The sequence below is a fragment of the Protopterus annectens genome, chromosome 1.part1 (genome assembly GCF_019279795.1).
Source record: "Protopterus annectens isolate FY-2018-M chromosome 1.part1, PAN1.0, whole genome shotgun sequence".
NCBI classification, from domain to species: domain Eukaryota; kingdom Metazoa; phylum Chordata; order Ceratodontiformes; family Protopteridae; genus Protopterus; species Protopterus annectens.
In genome coordinates, this window is record NC_056726.1 from 1,246,147,165 (window position 1) to 1,246,172,089 (window position 24,925).

The 24,925-nt window shown below is 40.7% G+C and overlaps 1 protein-coding gene across 1 annotated transcript in view; it reads right to left on the reverse strand.

The window, feature by feature from the left end:
* LOC122815975 overlaps window positions 1-24,925 on the reverse strand; it is a 391,333-nt gene that overhangs the window by 98,861 nt on the left and 267,547 nt on the right. Inside the window, exon 3 of the mRNA XM_044088863.1 lies at window positions 13,198-13,563. Within this exon, the coding sequence (XP_043944798.1) occupies window positions 13,198-13,563 (366 nt within the window). The remainder of the gene's footprint in view (window positions 1-13,197; window positions 13,564-24,925) is intronic.

Genomic DNA, 24,925 nt, shown 5'->3' on the forward strand with positions numbered 1-24,925 from the left:
AAACACTACATGTCTACACACACACACACACACACACACACACACACACACACACACACACACACACACACACTTCACTTGGTGGTGGCAGTGAGTGTAAGATCATGTGCAAGTTTTTGTCTATTGAGATGTGAAAGAAATACAATAATGTAACCATGGAGATTTATTTTACTTAAACAATGCAGGCTGACAGCAGTTTCTCTGGGTAGGCAGTGAGTTGGACTGGGGGCAATGCCTATGTGTGAATAGCTGCAGTTCTGTTTTGCTTTGCAAGAGTAATGTTGATTTCACTGAAGTAAGATCAGCCACAAGTTCTGAAATCTGACTATGCTTTATGAGGGGGAGGGGGGCATATACTCACCTTCATGACAGTGTCTTTTTTTTTTAAATTTTTTTGCGCCTTTAACCTGACACGATCAAGTCGTATACTGTGGTTGGGGCGGTGTGTGACTGGAACAAATGGCCCTGATGTTTACTGTTTTTTAAGTCTAGCTTTGCAAAAGTATAATGTCTGTACTTTAAGATGAATGTACAATAATTAGCAAGCTTGAGTAGTTCATATATGTTTCATATCTGTTCATTCTCTATACTGAATGTTTATTAAATATGTTGAGCTTTTCTTCCTGGACATTGTTGACAATGACATGAGATTTATATTTTATAAAACAGTGTTGCATTGTGGAAAAGTAAATAAAAGTAAAATACATGAAATGCACTTGCTGACAGTAACATTAGTCACAGCTTGTAAGTATGCAGCACAGTTGTTACTGTTATTTGTACTATAATCCTGACAGGTAAAAAGCAGCTACTTAGGTATTGGGGGGTGTTTGTGAATTCATTGAGGTGACTAGCCTTGTTCACTGTCTAAATTATGGCTCTGCAAGATAAAGTACAGTTGTGTACACTTACCATAAATGTAGATGTTCGAGTGTCTTCACTGTTGCAGTCATGACTGTAGGGTTCTCCCCTGCCGGCAGGCAGTCCTCGGTCGGCCAGAATCCCAAAGTCTGGGTCCGGCGTCGGCTGCTCAGCCATGCCCCCTGACGTCAGAGCGCCAGGAGTACAAAGCTGACAGCCGACGCCATGTTCTCCAGTTTTTCTTGCCCCAGATGTCAGGTGTTCCAAAATGAGTAAGATCCCATACCCTTTGCAAATATACCTCAGAAGAAGGGTGAAAAAGGGAACCACACAAAAGAAAAAATAAGAGGGGACAGGAGGGAGGGAAACCCAGACTGCAACAGTGAAGACACTCGAACATCTACATTTATGCTAAGTGTACACAACTGTACTATGTTCATCGTGTTTCACTGTTGCAGTCATAACTGTAGGGTTGAATCCCAAAGCAGAATAAAAGGGAGGTGGTCATAAAGTAGAGGGGGCGGCTAAAAGGCCCTGCAAGACTGCAGAAGCAAAGCCTGCCCTAGACTTAGAGTAAAGAGGTAGATTGTAGTGCTTAGAAAAAAATATGCACTGAACTCCAAGTTGCAGCTTCCAAAATGTCCTTGGTAGGAACTCCCCTGAGGAAGGCAGCTGAAGTGGCATCAGCTCTGGTAGAGTGAGTCCTTATACTCCCTGGGATTTGCTTTCCATGGTGTGAATAGCAAAATCTGATTCCATGAGCAATCCATTTAGAAATGGTCTGTTTTGAAATGGCTTTACCTTGGGAACTTGAAGCATAAGAAACAAACAATTGCTCTGATTTCCTGATGTCCTTGGTTCTGTCCAGGCAAAAACGTAGTTGTCTGTGTACAGCCAAGGAATGCAAGATCCTTTCCCCCTTATTTTGAGGAGTGGGGAAAAAAGTTGGCAAGTGAATAGTTTGATTTAAAGCCACTTTGGAAACCACCTTAGGCATGAAAGTAGGATTAGTCCTTAAAGACACCCTGTCTTGATGAAAAATAATATAAGGTTCCACAGCCATGAGAGCTTGCAACTCCGAAACTCTCCTGGCAGAGGTCAGAGCTAACAGGATGGCTGTCTTCCAAGATAAAAACTTGATGTCAGATGTAGCAGCAGGCTCAAAAGGAGGTAAGGTGAGTTTTTCCAAAACATAGTTGAGATCCCAAGCAGGAATGGGTGGAGATATAGGGGGCCTTAAGTTCTTAGCTCCTCTGAGAAACTGTCTCATGAGCTGGTGGGAAAAGATTGGAGGGTCTGCATTATAATGAGCAGAAATAGCAGAGGCATGTATCTTTATGGAAGAGAAAGAGAGTCCCTTATGTAAGAGGTCTGTCAGGTAAAGTAAAATCAGAGGAATGTTAGGAATAAGAGGATCTGAATCCTGAGCCTGCATCCAGGAACAAAATCTTTTTCATTTTCCTGCATAAGATTTTCTATTGCTAGGACGTCTGGCTTCTAAAATGACATCCATAACCTGCTTGGGTAGGAGAGAATGAATCACAGACCCTGGATTAACCAGGCCGCCAGGCTGAGAGTTTTGACATGGGAGTGCAGAACCTGACCCTGGTGTTGGGACAGAAGGTTCGGAGTCTGTGGTAAAACCCAAGGCGGCTCCAGAGAAAGGTTTTTCAGTGTTGGGTACCAAAACTGTCGAGGCCAATTTGGGGCCAGCAAGATTATCATCTTGGGCTTGTCCTGTTTGATCTTTAATAATACCCATGGAAGAAGAGGTAGAGGTGGGAAGGCATACCCCGAGAGGTTTCTCCAACTGAATGATAGTGCATCCACTTTCCAAGCTAGTTTGTGGAATGTCCTGGTGCAAAAAATCTGTAGTTGATGATTGAGGTGGGATGCAAAGAGGTCTATGTGAGGACATCCCCAGACTGCTGTAATCATCTTGAGTATTTCGGTGTCCAGCATCCATTCGTGTGGGTCCGACAGGTTTCTGCTCAGACTGTCTGCCAGGAAGTTTTGCTTCCCTGGCAGAAACTGAGCTTGAAGGTCCAGTTTGCAAGCTAGAGCTGTGTTCCATAGATTCATGGCTAGTCTGCAAAGGGGATAGGAATGAGATCCCCCTTGCTTGTTTATGTACCACATAACTGTGGTGTTGTCTGTCCGTATCAGTAGTTGTCCTGGTTGTAGAAGATTCCTGAAGGCCAATAGAGCTTTCTGAATGGCTAACATTTCCTTTAAATTGATATGCAGGTGCTTCTGATCCTTTGTCCAAAGGCCCTGCAGACAGTTGCCCTGAAAATGAGCTCCCCCATGCATAATCTGAGGCGTCCGTGGTTAGTATCTGAGTGGCTGGAGGCAGACAGAAGGGTTTTCCTTTGTTTAGAGTACATGCCTCGGACCACCAAAGGAATTCCTTCTGAAGACAAGGCAGGACGGTGATCTGTATGTCTAAATTGTGGCAATGCTGAGACCATACACATTTTAGGTACCACTGTATTTTCCTCATATGTAGTCTTGCATATGGTACGAGAAGGATGCAGGAGGCCATGTAACCCAAAGCCTGCAGGAATTTCCTTGCAGATAGCTGAGTTAATGTTGCCAAGGTTTTGAAAGTTGAAGCCAGCTGTAATTGTTTTTCATATGTCAGAAATGCCATCTGGGTTGTTGTGTTTAGAAAAGCACCCAGAAAGATTATCTGTTGTAAGGGTGTCAAATTTGACTTTTTTATGTTTACAGTGAATCCCAGGAACTTGAGAAGATTCTGAACAAATTCTAGATGCTGGAGTAAGACATCCTTGCTGTCTGCCTGAATAAGACAGTCATCCAGATAAGGGTAAATCTGAATTCCCTTGAGTCTGCAATAAGCTACTACTGGAGCCAGGCATTTGGTGAAGACCCTGGGCGCAGTAGACAATCCAAAGGGCAGCACAGAGAATTGATAGTGCCTCGATCCGGCCTTGAACCTGAGGTATTTTCTGCATTCCTGCCTGATGGGAATGTGTAAATATGCCTCCTTTAAATCCAAAGTTACCATGCATGCATTTTTGGTCAGCATTGGAAGTAGCTACTGTAGAGTAAGCATCTTGAATTTTGGTATCTCGAGAAAAGTGTTCAAGACTGACAGATCCAGAATGGGTCTCCATGAATTTTGCTTTCTGGGGACTAGAAAGAGCCTTGAGTAAAAACCTTGTCCCATCTCTGAAAGTGGAACCAGTTCTATGGCTTTCATAGCCAAGAGAGCTTCCACTTGGTTTAAGGCCTCTAACCATTGATGTTTTGGAAGATCTGGCCATCCGCTTGGTCTTGGTAGGGTATGAAAATGGAATTTGTAACCTCTTGAAACCACATCCAGAACCCACTTGTCTTGGGTTATATGAGTCCAATTTAGGTGAAAGAGAAATTTTCCTCAGAGAGGGGCTTCCAGGCAAGACGTTCCTGCAGCCCAACAGAGGAAGTCATTGAGTCTGTTTTCTATGAGCTTGCAACCTCTCCTCTCCTCCCCTAGGGGTGGAAGCAGTCCACTGTCTTGGTCTATAAGAGGCTTGCATTTGAGGCCTTCCTCGGGAGCGTCTGTATCTACCCCTCCGAGGCCTGTCTGAATTGGGAAAGGACCAATTTTTTTGTAGGCCAATTCCTACTAAATCTGGGTGGCTGTACTTGTAAGAAATCTTTAACTGTTTGCATGGATTTTGCCTTGTCCTCCATCTTCTTTATCACCTCTTCAGCTTTAGATCCAAACAAAACATTATGCTGAACAGGAGCATCCAATAATTTAGCTTTTACTTGATCTGGCAAGTTTTGTTCCTTTAACCATGCATGCCTTCTAATGACTGTGCCAGAGGCAGCAGCCCTACAAGAAGCCTCCAAGGCATCAAATCCACAGTGTAAACCACGCTTCCCAACTTGTTCAGTGGCATGCATTAAGTCATATAATTCCTTATCATCTGTACAGGCGGAAATGGAAGTTAGCTTTTGTTTTAAAACAGACAGAAGAAATTGCTGGTATTTCAGCATATGAAACTGACAGTTTAAAGCCCTAATAGATAAAGTAGCAGAAATGTACACTTTTTTGCCCCATCTGGAATCCTTCTCAGTGGGAATGGGGTTTTTAGCAGAAGCGGCCTTAACCCCCTTAGGACCCTGAGAAATGGTTTCAGGATCAGCAGTAGGATTCTTGTATAAAAACTGGTGGGAATCAGGAACCCTATAATATCTGTCTGGCTTAACAGGAGCTGGAGGAAAAGAGTCAGGAGTTAAGTTAGCCTCCGAAAAAGCATCATCCACAATATCCAAAATAGGAGGAATAGCCAGGGGTCTATGTTGGGGAAGAAGAAGAAAATCCCTTAGTCTTTTCTTAGATTCCGAGTACTCCTGTCCTTCCCAGTGAAAATGTTCCCTCATTTCATGCAAAGTTTCCCCAAAAGAGAAATCCTCAGGGGGAGAAGTTGAAGGAAAGGATTCCTCAGCATCAGAATCCTCATAAAAAGGGAAAGAATATTCCTGGTCAGAAGATGAAACTGAAGAAACAGAAGCCTGATCAGAGGAGTCATAATACACTTCCTGCCTTGGCCTTTTATCTGGAGGGGGATGTGAACCCCTAATCATAGTAAGTAAGTCCTCCGCCATCTTAAGTAACTGTTTCTGAGACTTGGGTGCCGGATCTGAAGAGGCCTGGGCTACAGTCTTTGATTTGGAAGGAGTCTTTGCCTATGTCTTTGGCTTTGCCTTTATTAGAAGCTGAGTAGGCCTGAAAACCCCTTCGGAAGCCGGTACCTGCACAGCGGCTCTGGACCCATCCGAAGGAGCATTGTCCAAAGGTCCTGCAACAAAAATATTCAAAGGCCTAGTTGGCTCCTTGTGGGAGTCCATTTCGGCCATCGGTTCCGAAATGGCCGACGACAGGGGCTGCAAAAGCGCCTCACTGACGACGGCCGAACCTGAAGCTGGCTCTGCTTGTACAACATCGTCTGATTTGGACCTCGGAGGCCTGTCTTTATCCTTGCGTCGTTTGTGAACTTCGGTAGCCGGAACCGTATCCGACGACATTTTATTATTAAAACGCCTACCGAAGTAATGAAATGCAAAATCGTACCTTCGTTTAATCGTACGTTGATTGAATCTAGCACAAAACCGACAACTAGCTACGTCGTGGTCAGGGTCTAAGCAAGGAATACAGTAAGAATGAAAATCCTTATGAGGTATTTGCTTCCCACATGAAATACAATTATTAACTTTTTCTGACATCGGACTGGAGCAAGAAAAAAGTTTCCCCAATGGAGTACTTAGCTTTGAGTAGGAGAAGAAAGTCTTTGGACTGAAGTAAGTTTATAAAAAATTGTCAGGAGTCAGCCGACTGGCACTTGTGAACTGCTATCACCGCACGAAAGACTGGAGAACATGGCGTCGGCTGTCAGCTTTGTACTCCTGGCGCTCTGACGTCAGGGAGCATGGCTGAGCAGCAGACGCCAGACCTAGACTTTGGGATTCTGGCCGACCGAGGACTGCCTGCCAGCAGGGGAGAACCCTACAGTCATGACTGCAACAGTGAAACACGATGAACATCTGTTTATTTGGGTGAAGTCAGCTGTTGTGCAAGCCTGTAACTGCCGTTTCTCTGCAACAGACTAAATTAATCCAGCCATTAATATTTTAATTTTAATCCAGGCAGGGTCAGCAGATATTTTAAGTTGGTAATTGATATGATGGCTGTTTGTGGATGAAATGTTTGGCACTGTAGATTTGGTGTAATTCTGGCTTTGCCGGACTAAGTGGGAGGGCTGTTTGGAAATTAAATGAAATAATTGGCCCCACTACTAACTGTTAAGACTGCAGCTGGATGGAGTGAGATGGACTGAGTACAAGTGCTGACCTCTGGATAATGTTTATGTAAAAGATGCAGTTACATTACTGTTTTGCTTTCTGATTTCATAGGTTCAAGCCAGGTACATCTGGTAGGCAGCCTATTGGGATGGGGGACTATCATGTTAGTGTGAGAATGAAATAACTGGCCTTTTACTGTTGTAATTCTGGCTTTGCAAAACTAATGTGTCTGAGGGAGTAAGCAATATGCATACAGGCTGTGACTATTGTCTCTGTGCAGCACATTTATTTTGATGCTGCATAAACTGTAGTGGGGGGCAATGAAATGACTGCCCCTATTTTATTTTTAGTCCTGCAAAGCCAGAATTATTACAAAATGTAAGCTGTGACAGTGTGTGCATCACAAATGTATTAATAGAGACTTTTAAATCCTGGCAAGGCCAAGCCAGATAGTTGGTAGGTCATGGATGTGGCAGACTGTCAATGAAATGAGTGCTATTTCTGAACCTGTACTTTAACATGTATACAACAGTGGCACTTAAATCATTTCTGCATTTCAGAGTTACAACTACGACAACCAGAATGACTGAGCAGAGTGTTACAGTGGCCTGCTGAAATCTATTAATTTTAAAGACTTAACTCTGAATGAAAAGTTAAGAATCAAGAGGACTGGAAGACCCACACCTGATCTGAAGATGGAGTCTCCAGGTACAAGTAGGTCAAGAACATACACACGCAGCTTCAGCAGGTCAGTGTATGACAAACACACCCGGATCTGTGGTTGTGAGGAAACAAACAGCTTGTACTGCTTCCCATGTTTGTTGTTCAGTGGAGAAGATACCTGGACATCAAAGGTTATGAATGACCTGAAGAGAATGGAAGAAAAAGTCCAGAAAGCATGAACAATCTGCTAAACATTTTGACAACCAAATGAGTCTAGCAGTGTTGGGAACTGTGGATATCAGGTCTCAGTTAAGTATCAGTAGAAAGACACAACAAGAAAGTGGAAGAAAACCATCATGTTCTATCACTTATAACTGCATCAAGCTATGTGCTGAAGAAGAAGTTGCTTTAAGAGGCCATGATGAGTCTGAAGAGTCACTGAATGCAGGAATGTTCCGGAGACTGGTAGACTTCAGCTGCAAGATTGATCAAAAGTTGTCTGAACACCTGAGAACTTCAACTGTTTTTAAAGGAACATCAAAAACCGTTCAAAATAAACTCCTGGTCTGCATGCAACAATATGCAGAGAAGAAATAAAAAAGGAGATTCGTACTGCAACATTTGTAGCAGTAATTGCAGATGAAACCACTGATGTTGCTGGGCTATGGCAAATTGCTGCTGTGTTCCGTTACGTTGTCAATGGACAGGTGTCGGAACATTTTTGGGGATACTTTATACCACCTGGACAGACAGCAGGACATATTGCTGGTTTAATAAAACAACAGTTGAAGGAAGTAGTGGGAGACCAGCATGAAAAAGTGATTGCTCAGAGTTATGATGGCGCATCTGTTATGAGTGATATTCAGCATGGGGTACAGGCCATCATAAGAGGAAGGTTTAAATATGCCTACTATGTACACTGCTATGCCCACCAACTTAATCTGGTAATGCAAAGAGCCACACAACAGAATACAACAGAATACTGAAGCAAGGACATTTTTTTTAACACTTGGTGGAATTCCAACCTTTTTAAGTCGTTCAGTTCAAAGACAAGCCACTCTGGATAGTAAAGTATCACGACGCATGCCAAGAGTGTCAGGAACACGGTGGAATTTTAACATTCGTACTGTAAATGCAGTGTACGAGAACTTGGGAGTCGCTGTCTGGGTGCTTTCTTTATTTGTACAAGTATCCTACATCTGCTGCAACAACTGTACAGGAAGCAAATGGGCTACTGTGAACAGTTGAAGATGATGAATTTAAATTTTAGCTTGCTGTTTTCCACCGTATAATACCCCATGTTGACATTCTGTACAGGCAACTTCAGTGTCGTACCACAGATGCAACTGCTGTTGAAAAGGATGTGCATACATTTTTGAATGAAATTGATGGTGTCAGATCAGGTATTGATGGTATTGCAGAACAGTATCTACAGACAGAGAACATCCTTTCAAGACGTAGATGAGGGCCATCAGCTTCCCGACCACTGCATGAGACATTGTCAACTGCTGCAAAGGAAGTGTGTGATATCATAAAGTTCCAGGCAACATCACAATTTCAACAAACTGGCCATCTTCAAGCTTCTCAGTTACTTCTGCCTGAAAAGTTTTCAACATACATAAGAGAGTTTAAAGAAAATCTGTTCACAGCAACAATAGACAACTATCCATTCCTGCTGAGGGGACAACTTAGAACAGAACTTGGAGTGGTGTATCAACGTGAAGACTTTGCAGCAACTGGCAGTGCAGTCCAGATGTTAAAATTCATGGTGGACAACTCCTTAACCAGTGTATTTTCACAGATTTACAATGTGTTGTTAATTATAGCCACCACACCAATGTCAACTGCTGAGGCAAAAAGGTGTTTCTCAACATTGAAAAGAATTAAAACGTTTCTTCGTAGTACAATGGGGCAAGAAAGACTGAATGCATTGGCTATGATTTCCATAGGAAAAGAGTTAACGCGGAGTTATACTAACTTCAACCAAAGAGTTATTGATTTGTTTGTACAAAATAAAGACAGACAAATGGACTTTATCTATAAGTAAACCTGAAAAATACACAGAGGAACACAATACACAGTGGAACACAACACAGGCACTTATTTGGTACTATACTACAAGCACTTATGTAACCCAGCCACTGGGGATGCACAAGCCATGCATTTATTCATGCCGGTCCCTAGCCCAGATAAATAGGGAGGGTTACATCAGGAAGGGCATCCAATATAACCTCTGCCAAATGACATATGCAGACAACAATATAGATTTCCATACCAGGATTGGTCGAGGCCCGGGTTAACAATGACCACCACCAGTACTGTTAGCTAACAGGGTGCTGGCAGAAATTGGGCTACTGTTGGCCAAAGGAGAAGAGGGGGAAGGCATGGCCAAAGGCGAGATTGTGTTGATTTGGACATGTGCTGAGGAGGGATGCTGGGTACATTGGTGAAAAGGATGCTAAGGGTGGAGCTGCCAGGGAAGAATAGGAAGCCCTCATATGGTTTATGGATGTGCTGAGAGTGGACATGCGGGTGGTTGGTGTGATACAGCAAGATGCAGAGGACAGGAAGAAATGGAAACAGATGATCTGCTGTGGCAACCCCTAACAAGAACAGCTGAAAGAGAAGACTACACGCACTTATTTGGAACCAGGTGGGGTCACATGAATAGTATTTACTTGGGAAACTTTAAACTGTCCCTTTTGAGCCTCCATTAAAAGGAGGGGGGGGGGAGAAATCCAGTATAACCTGATGTGTTCCAGACCAGACCACAGCTTCTCCTCAGGTGCATAAACAAGAGTACGAAGTACTGTTTGCAGCATACCACAGTGATAAGTGTTCAAACCAACCTGTAAATATATGTAACAATGTGTGCTGTGCATGCGCCACAGTGACTGAGCATTTATTTCATGCAAATTAGTAAGCATGTCCAGCATTGATCCCACTGCACCATAGCTCCACCCCCTTTTAGTTGGACATGCCCCTTTATGTTGGCCCCACCCATTCAGCTGTCTCCCACCCATTCAGCTGTCTCCTGCAGCCCCCCCTTTGATTTGCAGGCACCAGCCACCACTGGGTTATACCACTTAGGGAACTTAAAAATTGAAGTCATGGTGGTGCAGCGGTAGCGTTGTTGCCTCACAGCACGAGGTTCTCCCATTCATTTCTTGGCTGGAGTGCGGGGAGTGCCTTCTGTGTGGAGTCTGCATGTCCTCCCCATGGTTGGGTGGGCATTCGAAAGACATGTGTAAATGGGCGTGCCTTCGTGGAAGGTTGAACGTCGAGCTGGCACCTTGACATTCGTAAAATTCTACTGCCAATCATTAGCGGACCGGAGTTCCGCTGTGGCGACCCCTAACCAGGAAAAGCCGAAAGACAACAACAACTGCGAATATAAAAATGAAAAGAAAATACTTCCTTGGCTTCTTTATCCTATTTCAAAAACCCAGAAGTTAATAAAACACTGACTGCATGTGGTATGGACAGTGTAGCAGAGAAGCCAAGCTACACTCTCTGTTCAGTAAGTATCAAACAAGAAAATAACATGACCAAAGAAAAGCAAATGAAGTATAAAGCTACACAGGACTTGCAGTAAATAGTCTAACTCTCACTTATATCAAATAATCACTTATATCCAGGATGTCAACTACACTGGCCAAACAGATTATGCAAAGCAAAAAATAAGATGCTGATTCGCTCAAATCAGAAAATAAAATGCACATATGGTATCAGACAATGCAGAAAAAAGCTCTATATGGTTATGTCAGTTAGGCAACTTAAAAACAGGTGAAAATAAATAAATAGGTAAAATAAAAAAAAAATAAAAAGAAGAAAGAGAGAAACTAATACCATGGCCTTTCTCTGATTATACTCCCTGTTTATGGTTTTATAAAGATGATCTCTTCAAGAGTAGAAAACAGTACACAATTTATGTGTTAAGTTACAAACAGCTGCTGTAGTACAAAGATGGAAGTACTTACTAGAAGTTACCAACAGCCTATTATTCTGTGTATGGAGGTGCTTTGCATTACTTGACATTTGGCTACACAGATAGTGAAAATACAGTTTTACAATAAAAAGACACCGACAAGAAGGACTTGAAACATTTTTACGCTGCCCCACTATCTCAGGGGCACTATTAAATTGTATAACCTAATGATACTTTTTTTGTAATTAAATTAAGGAATGCAGTTAAAGTTCTTTAGGATAAAGACTGTGGGACAGATGGAGAAATATGGACAGCAGACAGACCCAACTGCAAAGCACATCAAGAACAGAGTAACATGATTTGGTCATGTGCAGGAAAGAAAGAGATTGTTTGTTAAAGTAGATTTGGGAGTGACACGATAAAGCAATAATAGATAAGGATGTCCAGCCAGGAGACAGATGGACTGCATGAAAGAATTGGGAGCACAGTCATATATGACTCTTGAAGAAGGAGAAGAGGGCACTGAACTGAGAAATGTGGTGACAGTTGACATGACAACTAAGCACTATGCAAACATCGGAAAAAGGGGAATGGTGATGATGATTTTAAATTCTTACAGTTTAAAGAATCACAGTATGTTTGTGGGATGGAATTCTTATATCCTCTAATTTAGAGCTAGAAATAGGGCCAGCTTGAGTGGAAGTGCTGTCAGACTGATGAACCACAGTACACTGGTGGTCAGATTTCTTATACCCTGGCATTTTAAAGTCAGTAAAAGGATGAGTCTAAACATAAGATTTTTTTCAGCCTGAAGAGCCACAGTATGTTGTGGGTTAGATTTCTTACACCCTGGCACTTTAAAGTCAGAAATAACACTATCCTATGTAGCAGTCATCTGAATCAGATTAAATTCTGATACAATTGTGGAAAGTAAAAATAAATAAATTAAAAAAAAACATAAATGGCTTGTAGGTATATAGAACATTGCTGAATCCTGTTGGAAAGAATCAGCATTTTATTCCACTTTAATTTTTATATCAAGGTTATAAGTAGCCCTATTTTTGCATTAAGCTGAAGGGAAAAGGAGGTGTCCCAAAAAGGAATTTTTTTGGATGAGGTTGAGCCTCATCAAGTTGTAATCATCTGGAATAATGATAAGGACTAAGGAAGAGGGGGGTCGTGTTTGCACTGCTGAGCTACATGCTGTACTGATACTCAAAAGAACAAGCAGTTTTGAGAAACTGATGAATGGAACAACAATCAATTCCTGCTTATATATATATATAGAAGATGTAATCTGCCCACAGCTTACACAATTATTTTTCAGAATTGGGTTCCCAGATGCTTGCTAATTTGCTTTTAGCACACATTTCACAGGTGACTCTGCTGTATATTTAAATTTGCTTGAAGTTGCTATTACAATAATTTTCACCAATGTGTATTCTTTTCTCAGTCAGTGTTCCATGGCATACATGGAAGGAGCTCAGTCTATGATACAGGCAACTAGAGTTTGATTGTGGAAATGCAGTAGCCTATGACAGGAGGGAGAGGCATGAAGGGATTGCAGTTGCTGGCCTATTTCGTGAGTAAGGGATAACAGCTGTGTGCCAGGAAAGGCTGTATCTGCCAAGCTGCCCATGTAAAATGTACAGTGCAGCAGAGTTCAAGGCAGGCAAAGTGAATTAGGACCACAGGACAGGCTACCGTGGAGCAAAAGTGTGGCCTAAATTATACATCAAGACAGAAGTAACAATAAAACTAGAAATAATATGCACTTATTTGAAAAATAACATCAGAAGAAATAAAGGCATGCTGCACACTAAGTAGGACATTGGATGCATAAGAAAAATTGACATAAACACAAAAACATCAAATAGTTCAGCATCATGACTCCTAGAGTAAACTATAAAACTACTTAAAAGTGAACTTACCTAATCCCCAAAGAGAATTCTGGGATGCATTTTGCTTTTGTTCGGTCTTCTGAGTTTCTGAAAACTGGTTTGCAACCCTTTGATTAGACTTGCTTTGTGTACCCATTTTGCTAATCTGATTCTGTAAGGCTGTTCCAAGTTTTGGTTTAATAACATAAGGATAGAAATGCCAGTCCAACGTCACTATGTCTTTCAGGTCTAACAGTATGTCTAGCATGGATGCATAACCACATTTTGAGAGCTCCAGTTGTTTACCATTTATCCGAAGAAAAGCACCAGCAAAGTCTCCTGAACTGATACCATTTGGGTACATCTCCATTACGTTTTGAATGCATTGTCTTAGCTCTATTTTTGTCATTTGCTGACCTAAAATGAAAGAAGATAACAGCTTTTAATAATAATGAGCAAAGAACATTCTATCAAGGCATTAGGGTATTTCTGCATCGCTTTCTTCTATAGACTTTTAATCTTCAGGCACGGATTCTGCTGCTTGAGGCTTGCTGTTCGACAACATCTAGCATGAACCATAAACCTCATGCCCCAAATGGGGAGGAGGAGGCAGAGTACCTGCACAGATATGACAAGAGTTTTGAGTTTTCCACCTAATTTTTCTAAGGGAAAATACATACAAATTATACAAAGTAAACCTACAGGAGACACAGTCACTTTTCACGGGGAGCCTGAATGACTAGCTAAATGACTATTTCAGAGTCACAAAATAAGCAAACTGTGGGATTCAAACCCAGGACTGCTACAGAGTTCAGGTGTAGCAGCATACTGTCTGAAACATCTATGCCAAACTAGCAGGTTACTATTACCAGGCTGCTACTGCATGTAATGATACCCGGTCCAGCCCAGAAGATCATGCACAGTTCCACAGAGACTCTGGAAAATGCCTGTCACATTCCAAATGAGCTGTGCTGTTTGCACTATAGCTGTATTTATTTACTTTTTACTTCTACAAGGTAAACACAACATGAGTATGCATTTAAAATCAGAACACAGAATACCAATATAAAACAAAACAAGTACTAGCCTTTTATGGAGGTAGGACTGATTTGTACAAGATAAGTTGTTGTACCATCTGGTCAGTACCTGAAACAATGTCCAGAGGCACAGCCTAGACTTAGATCAGTAATAAAACGTAAGACTCTTAGTGATACGTATACTTACACACACACTGTTCATTTTACAGAAATCACTAATACTAAATATAAATTGCGCATACATGCTGTCACTTCTAATAGGCATAGACAATGTATTCCAGCCTTTAGGCCTATACAATGAAAAACCCTTCATGAAGAATTCTAATGAAGAAGATAATTGCAGCAATGTGCGAGGGTTTAATTAGATGTGTGACTGGTCTGGCTTCATTTTAAGCAGAAAACCAAGCAATAAATAAGAACTCAAGGAAATAGTTTAGAGATCCGGAAGAAGGGGACAATATTTGTGTTCTGGTGGACCAATAGTAAGTAACAAACATCCAACAACTATCACTAAAAATAAACAAATTTGAAAACAAAATGGATATTATCAAACATGAATGCAGAAAACAACTGGAACTTCTAACTTTGGGTGGCATGATGCCAGGGAATCTTCTTGGACTAGTCTTATATAGGCTCCAGGGCCTTTAACCTAGTTTCACCTATGAACCTATAAACCTATGGAGTAGTAAAAAAAAATCTGAACAGATTCTTGCCTTAGGAAAACAATAACTGACATAGATACTAGAGTGAAATGACAGAAAATGAACATCACAATGAATTTCTTCTGAAACAAAAAACACCAGGCCGATAGAGAAACTGGAAGACCTTGAAAGTAGCTTAAGGAGGAATAACATAAGAATATATCGAATTCCTGAGAAAGAAGAGCGTGCTAACATGATTCAATTCCTCAATAAGTGGTTTGCATCAGCACTAAACATGCCTGAAGCCCTCCTTTTTAGAACTGAGAAGGCTCATCAGTCATGGCAAATCCAGCTTCATCTCGGAGTTCATCTAACCCCAGGTCTATAATAGTTAGATTTCTTTCCTCGCAAGACAAGGACTTAGTGCTGAAATCAGCTTGGACTAATTCCCCTATCAGGATGGGTGAGAAAGCTATTCGTTTTGACAATGACTACACCTCTACAGTCATATCCAGAAGAAAGGAGTGTGTTCCTCTAATGAACTCCTTGAAAAAAGCCAATATTAAAGCTCAAATTCTTTTTTCTGCAAGAATAAAAAACACCTTGCCAGAAGGAGTGAAGATCTTTGATTCCCTACAAGAAGCAGTAGAATTTATCCAAAGAAAGAAAATACTGTCGGACATAGAAGAAATGGAATGGTCATCCCAGAGTTTAAAGAGACAGGCAACAAAAAATGGATGGTCTATGAAGCAAGCAACAAACAAAACAAAAAACTAAAGGACAAATGAATAAATTCCTTCTAACTTTAAATGCTTTGTTTTATGAATCATAATATATTTGATTCTGGAAAGTCTCTATGCTGTAAGTTAATGTGAATTATTTTTATTATTAACTTTCTCCTTTCCTTTCTATAGCTACTTTTTCTAGTTACATATAATACTAAGTAATTAAATAACATTCTCTCTCTCTCCTTCTTCCTATTCTTTTTTGTTACCAATATTCCTTTTCTCTGTTTTCTCCATTATAAGTACTTTACATATTTTTCCCTTTTAAATAACTACAAATGATTTATGTCTTCTAATTCTTCAGTAATAATATAATTTGACTTAATACCAAAGTGCATTTTTTCTAGTGGGTCAGTGGTGGGGTAACTAGGTGTTTCTGATTAGTGTTTCTAAGTAGATGTTTAAGACTCTTTAAACATCAATACAGTATATATATACATATATATACTAGGTTCCTTTTTTGTCTATCTCTCTGGCCTGGTTAACTGGTGGGTAAATGACTGAAATGTTATAATATAGCAATAACCCATGCCTGGGTGTGGGTAATGCTGGATTTACCCACGGTTGGCGTGGTGAAGCCAACCGTGGGTAAATCCAGCATTACCCACACCCAGAAGTGGGTTATTGCTATTATACAATGACATTATTTAAGAAAATAAATAATTACTTTTCTTAAATAATGGCATTGTATAATGCCTCTTTACTGCCCTTCCGCAGCTGTCTGGTATTCTGCGGCAGTTCTAATGTACTGCGCATGCCTACGCAGTACATCAGAGCTGTGGGCAAAAGCAACGGAGAACACAAGATCTCTGTTGCTTTTTTTTACTGTTTCACTATGTTAAATGGGTTTAACATAGTGAGACAGCTTTAAAATAAGCAACGGAGATCTCCGTTGCTTATTTTAAAGTTGTCTCACTATGTTAAACCCATTTAACATAGCGAAAAGTAACGGAGATCTTGCGATCTCCGTTGCTTTTTTTTTTTAAAACTGTCTCGCTATGTTAAATGAGCTTAACATAGCGAGACAGCTTTAAAATAAGCAACGGATATCTCTGTTGCTTATTTTAAAGCTATCTCGCTATGTTAAACCCATTTAATATAGCGAGACAGCTTTAAAAAAAAAAGCAACGGAGATCGCAAGATCTCCGTTGCTTTTTACACTGTGTCGCTATGTTAAAGGAGTTTAACATAGCGAGACAGCTTTAAAAAAAGCAACGGAGATCTCCGTTGCTTTTTTTAAACCTGTGTCGCTATGTTAAACTCTTTTAACATAGCGAGACAGTGTTTTATACTAACAGAAAAAGTCCGGGTGACCGGACCTTTTTCCGTTAGTATATTGAGGGATTTACAACGGGCACGCTGGTTGGGCTGGCCAATCAGCGTGCACGTTTTAGGGGAGGAATTGTATAATATGATTTCTGAATTGAGGCAGTTGTTATTACTTTTAAATAGCTGTTTTTATATAAAAGGGTTAATTTTTTCATGATGTTGATGTTTTGCGAGAAAACTGGTGGTCTGTGTGACTGTTCTCATTGTGGGGATTCATGACATGTACTGACAAGGCAGCTTGAGTGTTTTTTTTTTGGCTTTCTGTAAACTCTATAAGCTTCAAGATCTGAATTTCCCACTGAAAAATTTTCTTCACTAGAGACAACTTCTGTTGTGCATGGGCCTATTTAGATACTTTTTAACAAGCTTATGAAGCTAAAGCTTGAGGAAACAACAGTGATGACACCATTTGACCTTCTGAACTTGTTAAATGGTTGTACTTAGAATTCTTTTCTCTTGAAATTCTGTTATCCTTCACTAGATACGTTAAATGGTAAATAATTAGTTTTGAAAAAAGTGTTAACTCCTTTGGAAATGCCTATGTTCTCTTATAGATGCATACATTCTGCAGATTCAATTACACTATTAGCAACTAAATGACATCAAGTGAACTAGGAAAGTACAGTTGTGTACACTTACCATAAATGTAGATGTTCGAGTGTATTCTCTGTTGCAGTCATTACATTTGGGTAATCCTGCTGGCAGGTTGCCTTCAGTCGGCCTGAATTCCAAAGTCTTGGGTCCTGCATCGGCTGCTGTCGCCACTTCCCTGACGTCAGTTTGTCAGGGGTATAAAAGAAGCAGCCGACACCATTTTCTTCAGTTTTTCTTGCCCCAGATGTCAGATGCCCCCTAAAAGGGTAGCCAAAATTTATATATATAAAAATACATGCAACAATATAAACTTTACCTTCATCTACAAGCAAAAACACCACATAGGTTGTATAAATCAGAGAAGGAAAGATAGGTTCCAGCAGAAAAAAGGGGGATGGCGGGTGGGTAACCTGGAATGCAACAGTGAATACACTCGAACATCTACATTTATGGTAAGTGTACACAACTGTACTATGTTCTTTGTGTTTCACTGTTGCAGTCATTACATTTGGGTAGAGTCCCAAAGCTATGGTTGGGAGGCTGGAGCTAAACAGCATTAGGAGCGGCTATGAGGCCCTGCAAAACTGCAGTGGCAAAGCCTGGCCTGGATTTAGGGTAGAGTGGCAGATGATAGTGCTTTGTAAAGGTGTGCACCGAACTGCAAGTAGCAGCCTCTAAAATGTCTTTGGTTGGTACTCCCCTGAGGAAGGCTGCTGAAGTGGCTGCAGCTCTGGTTGAATGTGGCCTAATGCCCTTAGGCACTGGCTTCCGATGCTGTGAATAGCAGAAACGAATGCAGTGGCCTATCCACTTTGAAATAGTCTGCTTTGAGATAGCCTTTCCTTGTGATCCTGCAGCATATGCCACTAGTAATTGCTCTGTCTTCCTGAAAACTTTGGTTCTGTCCAAGTAGAATCTAAGCTGTCTGTGTACGTCCAAAGAATGCAGAATTCTCTCCCCTTTGTTCTGTGGGTTTGGATAAAAAGTTGGCAGATGAATAGTTTGGTTAAGAGCCACACTGGCTACCACCTTAGGCATAAATGTTGGGTTTGTCCTCAGAGAAACCCTGTCTGGATAAAAAAATGATAAAAGGTTCCACAGCCATGAGTGCCTGTAGCTCTGAAACTCATCTTGCAGAAGTTATTGCTAGGAGCAGGACTGTTTTCCAAGATAAAAACTTTATATCAGCAGTAGCAGCTGGCTGAAAAGGAGGCAGGGTGAGTTTTTCCAAGACATAATTGAGATCCCATGCAGGTATTGGTGATCTCCTTGGAGGCCTTAAATTTTTGGCTCCTCTGAGGTACTGACTTAACAAAGGATGAGAAAAAATTGGTGGCTCTGTATTATACTGAGCCGAAATGGCAGAGGCATGAATTTTAATTGATGAAAAAGATAGGCCTTTGTCCAGCATCTCAGTTAAGTATTTCACAATCTAAGGAATATTTGATACAGCTGTATCAGTTCCTTGTGCTTGGTTCCAAGCACAGAATCTTTTCCATTTTCCAGCATAAGATTTTCGAGTACTAGGCCTTCTGGCTTCCAAAATGACATCCATCACAGCTTTACTGAGAGGTGTGTTTTGTATGACTACATTATCCACCATGCTGCCAGGTTTAAGTTCCTGAGTTGGCTGTGCAGGATATAATTGTTTTGCTGGGACAGTAGATGAGGTACTTGAGGCAAGGTCCAAGCTGGGCATTGAGACAAGTTCCTTAGGAATGGATACCAGTACTGGCGGGGCCAGTCTGGGGCAATAAGTATCATCTTTGGCTTCTCCTGTCTAACCTTTAGGAGTACCTTGGGAGGAGAGGCAATGGAGGAAAGGCAGCTAAACGATAGGGCGTCCACTTTCCATGCTTGTCTGTGATAAGTCCTTGTGCAGAATCTTTTTAGTTGGTAGTTGTGAGGGGAGGCAAATAGCTCTATGTCCGAACATCCCCATTTCCTTTTTATCATGCTGAAGACTTGTGGATCCAGCTGCCACAAGTGGGGATCCATGAGGTTTCTGCTTAGTTTGTCTGCCAGAGTACTTTCCTTTCCTGGCAGGAATTGTGCCTGCAGATTTACTTGGTAAGTCGATGCTGTGTCCCACAAAGTCATGGCTAGTCCGCAAAGGGGGGAAGAATGTGTGCCCCCCTGCTTGTTTATATACCACATGACCATGGTGTTGTCTGTCTCATCAGTAGTTGTCCCGGATGAAGTAGGTCCTTGAAGGCTGTCAGGGCATTTTGAACAGCTAGCATCTCTTTTTGATTGATATGTAGATGCATTTGGTTTGAGGACCATGTGCCCTGAATGCATCTTCCTGCCATGTGGGCCTCCCAGGCATAATCTGATGCATCTGTTGTTAGTGTCTGCCTGGCTGGGGGTAATGTGAATGGCTGTCCCTTGTTCTGGTGACAAGCCTTTGCCCACCATCAAATCTCCTGTTGCAGGCAGGGAATGAGAGTAATCATTGTTTCCAGGCTGTGGCAATGTTGAGTCCAAACACTTTTTAGGTACCATTGAAGTTTCCTCATATGCAGTCTTGCATATGGAATTAGTAGGATGCAGGATGCCATGAAGCCCAAAGCCTGCAGAATTTTTCTTGCAGATAACTAGGTCTTTGTTGCCAACATTGTGAAATAGACAGTCAGTTCCCTTTGTTTGTCTGGCGTGAGATAAGCCATCTGGGCAGTTGTATTTAAGCTTGCACCCAGGAATATTATCTCTTGAGAGGGTACTAGTTTTGATTTCTTTTCGTTGACTGTGTACCCTAGGCATGTTAGAAGTTTTTTCACAAACGCCAGATATTGTAGAAGAATGTCCTTGTTCTCTGCTTGAATTAGACGGTTGTCCAAGTAAGGATATATTTGTATTCCTCTTTGTCTGCAGAATGCAATTACTGGTGCCAAGCACTTTGTAAAGACCCTGGGCGCAGTAGATAAGCCAAAGGGCAGTGCAGTGAATTGGTAATGCATTGAGCCAGCATTGAATCTGAGGTATCTTCTGCATGATTGTCTGATTGGGACATGCAGGTATGCCTCTTTTAGGTCTAAAGTTACAAGCCAAGCATTCTCGCCCAGCATGGGCAGAAGCTGCTGCAAAGTCAACATTTTGAATTTTGGTATATCCAGGAATGTATTCACAACAGATAGGTCCAGTATTGGTCTCCAGGCTTTGTCCTTTATGGGTACCAAGAAGAGTCTTGAGTAAAATCCTTGTCCCTGCTCTTGCTCTGGTACTTGCTGAATGGCCCCCATGGCCATGAGGGATGAGACTTGTTTTTGTGCCTCTGCCCATTGATTATTTGGCAGATCTAGCCAGCCATTTGCCTTTGGCAGGGTATGGAAATGGAACTTGTAGCCTTGTGACACTATATTTAGAACCCACTTGTCCTGGGTTATAATGTGCCAATTTTGAGAAAAAAGTGTTAATTTTCCCCCTAAGGGTGCTGCCAGGAGATAAGTGCTTGGTGCAGGCAGGGGGAAGTCATTGGGAGTTTTTCCTGTATGGTTGTGATTTGTCTTCTCCAACTTTCAAGGTAGAAGCACCCAATTGCTTTGACCTGTATGAACCTTGTGCCTGGGCTCTACCTCTAGGGCATCTGGGTCTTCCCCTTTGAGGTCTGTCTGACACAGGAAAGGACCAATTCTTTGTAAGCCAGTGTCTACTAAACCTAGGTGGCTGTACTTGTAAAAAATCTTTGACAGTTTGCATAGATTTAGCTTTGTCCTCCATTTTCTTTAACACCTCTTCTGCCTTAACACTAAACAAAGTATGCTGTAAAGGTGCATCTAATAATTTAACTTTGTCATGATCAGGCAGATTTTGTTCCTTTAACCAAGCATGCCTCCTAATTACAGAACCCGTAACTGCGGCCCTGCAGGTGGCCTCCAAAGAATCAAAACATTGCAAAGTATGCTTTCCAACTTGTTCAGCTGCATGCAATAAATCCTGCATTTCATTGTTTTCTGCACATTCAGAGTTTAACATCATTTTCTGTTTAAGCAATGCCATGACATGTTGCTGATATTTGAGCATATGAAACTGACAGTTTAAGGCACTTATAGCCAAGGTAGCAGATGTGTAAACCTTTTTTTCCCATCTATCCAGTGCCCTAGAATCTCTGTCAGAGGGGTTAGGGTTTTTTGCAACGGAAGCCTTAACTCCTTTGGGACCTTGTTAAATAGTTTCTTGGTCTGCAGCAGGGTTTTTAAAAAGGAATTTATGAGAGTCAGGAACCCTGTAATATCTGGCAGGCTTAACAGGAGCTGGAGGTAATGAGTCAAGAGTCAGGCTGGACTCCAAAAACACATCATCTACAATGTCTAACACAGGTGAAATGGCTAGAGGCCTGTGTTAAGGTAGTAAAAGGAAGTCCCTGAGCCTCTTTTTAGATTCTGAAAAATCTTGGCTCTCCCAGTGGAAATGCTCCCTCATGGTATGCAAGGTTTCCCCAAAAGAATAGTCCTCTGGAGGAGAAGCTGAAGGTATAGATTCTTCAGCATCAGAATCCTCATAGGGGGGAAGAGAATATTCCTAATCAGAAGAGGAATCAGAGGAAATAGAAACCTGATCTGAAGATTCATAGTTTGTCTCTTGCTTAGGCCTCTTATCAGGAGAGGGATGGGAACCCCTGATCAAGGTAATCAAGTCTTCGGCCATTTTGAGCATCTGTTTTTTGGGCATAGAGGCCTGTCCACGTGGCTCTTGAGTTTGTTTCTTTGCTTTAGAAGGTGCTTTAGTCTTTGCCTTTGAAGCTGAAGTTGGTTTAATGTAAAGATGTTTAGGTCTGAATACACCCTCAGAAGCCGGTGCCTGCTCAGCAGCTCCAGACCCATCTGAGGGAATAGTGTCTGAGGCTCCAGTACCTTGAGTTTCCAGCAGCATAGCTGACTCCACATGGGAGTTGGTAGCGGCCTGCAACTCTAAAGTAGCGAGCGTCAGGGGCTGCGAAAGTGCCTCACTGACAACCGGCTAACTGGCAACTGGCTTAGGAGAAGCTTCATCGTCGGTTTTTGGCCTTGGTTGTTTCTCTCTCTCCTTTTATTTGTGTTTTTTTTGAACTATGGTAGTAGGATGGCTATCCGATGACATTTCTGGATAATTAAACCGGCGTCCAAAATAGTTTAAAGCAAAATCATACCGACGCTTAATAGTGCGTTGGTTAAATATAGCACAAAACCGGCAACCAGAAATGTTGTGATTAGGGCCTAGGCAAGGAATACAGTAAGAATGAAAGTCCTTATGAGGTATTTGCTTTCCACAAGAAATACAATTATTTACTTTTTCTGACATCGGTCTGGAGCAAGAAAAAAGTTTCCCCAACGGGGTACTTAGCTTTATAAAAGACTTCGGATCTGAAACTCGAACACGAAAATCTCAAGAGTCGGCCGATGGGCACTTGCGAACGGCTTCTGTTTCGGGCACCGCGCGGCAAGAAAGACTGAAGAAAATGGCGTTAGCTGCTTCTTTTATACCCCTGACGACCTGATGTCAGGGAAGGGGCGACAGCAGCCGACGCAGGACCCAAGACTTTGGAATTCAGGCTGACTGAGGGCAACCTGCCAGCAGGATTACCCAAATGTAATGACTGCAACAGTGAAACATGAAGAACATCTGCATTAGAAAACTCATTATGCATATTAACATCAGACTTAAGTCATATACCTAAACCTTTAGTAACTAAACAGAGGGTTGTGAGGCCCCTACCCCCCCTTCCTGATGAAAGACGTCAACACAGATATTTTTAATATATATGAGTAATATGTGTGTAATTGCAAAATATAATAGTTATGTTGTAATAAGTGTTATATATATATTTTCAACAGATCCTTACATGAAAAATGTTAGATAGATGACTGACAAAATGGTTAAACTATCTGATGTTTCTTGAAACATCTTGGAAATAATGACAATCTTTTTAACCTTCAGCTTCTAATGTTTATACATACTTTGATCTGATGTGTATTTCTGGCATATCTACATATTAGAGGTGTTATTATCATATGTGACATATTCATATAGCTTCAGATATATTGGACACGCTCATTTTAATGTATATTTCATGGATTCAGATTTCTTTAGTTGCTTTCATAATGCTTTTTTTTTGTTGTTATACTATATTCTAAGCAGAGATGGATAATTTGTGTTGTTTGGTATTGTAGAGGTGGTGGATGGATGGTTTAGTTAAGTTTTTAGCTAAATTAGAAAATTTATATTTCATGTATGTGTTTGCAAATAGTTTGGGGTTTTTGAAAGTAGTTCTTATATACATGTTATGCATCCATGATAAGTAAGTTTTCATTAGATTTCAAGTCAACATGGAAGAAAGATCTTTCAGTTAGTAATAACATACACATTATAGTCAATAGCTTATAAATATTTATCATTAAATATGAATGTAATAAAGTTATAAATATTATAATCCACAAAAGATTAGAAACTCCAAACAGCGTAAAAAGCCAAAATGATAAAGTACCATAAATCAGAGCAGTTTCGGAGTCAAACCAAGGCATAAAACATTATTAAGGAGCGTCTGTTCAGACCTTTTCCAATTGCAGAGAAATAATAATCCAGATTTGCTTGGAACAAACGTAGAAAACTTCTGAAGTTGGAATAAAATCATAGTTTATTGTACAATCTGGTGAGCGCTTTCGCTAAACAGCTTTTTCAAACCCAAATGCAATCAATATAGCTAGGTAAAATATATACTAACAGAAAACATTAATTAAACTGATAATGGGTTAATTAGTAGCTCATTAAGAAACTTTCAAAACTTTAAAGGTACATTCTTTCATGAACACTAACTTGGAACATATAAATAACAATAAATAGGTATATAAATATAAAAGATGATGAGCATAGTAGTTTAAAAACATCAATTTGTGTTGTCGCGGCACTTTTATGTATCATATACATAAAATGATGATACATAAAGAATTATAAAAAATCAGTTGATGTAACTTAATATAGCTTTGTATCTCGTATATTAAGAAACTGACATAAAAATATATTATAAAAATATGTATTTCTTAATGAGCTACTAATTAACCTATTATCAGTTTAATTAATGTTTTCTGTTAGAATATATTTTACCTAGCTATATTGATTGCAGTTGGGTTTGAAAAAGCTGTTTAGCGAAAGTACTCACCAGATTGTACAATAAACTACGATTTTATTCCAACTTCAGAAGTTTTCTACGTTTGTTCCAAGCAAATCTGGATTATTATTTCTCTGCAATTGGAAAAGGTCTGAACAGACGCTCCTTAATAATGTTTTATGCCTTGGTTTGACTCTGAAACTGCTCTGATTTATGGTACTTTATTAAATATTAATGGTTTGAACAATAATGTCAAAAAAGTTGGTTTGTTTAAATACATCAAAATGCATAAATCCCATATCATCTTTT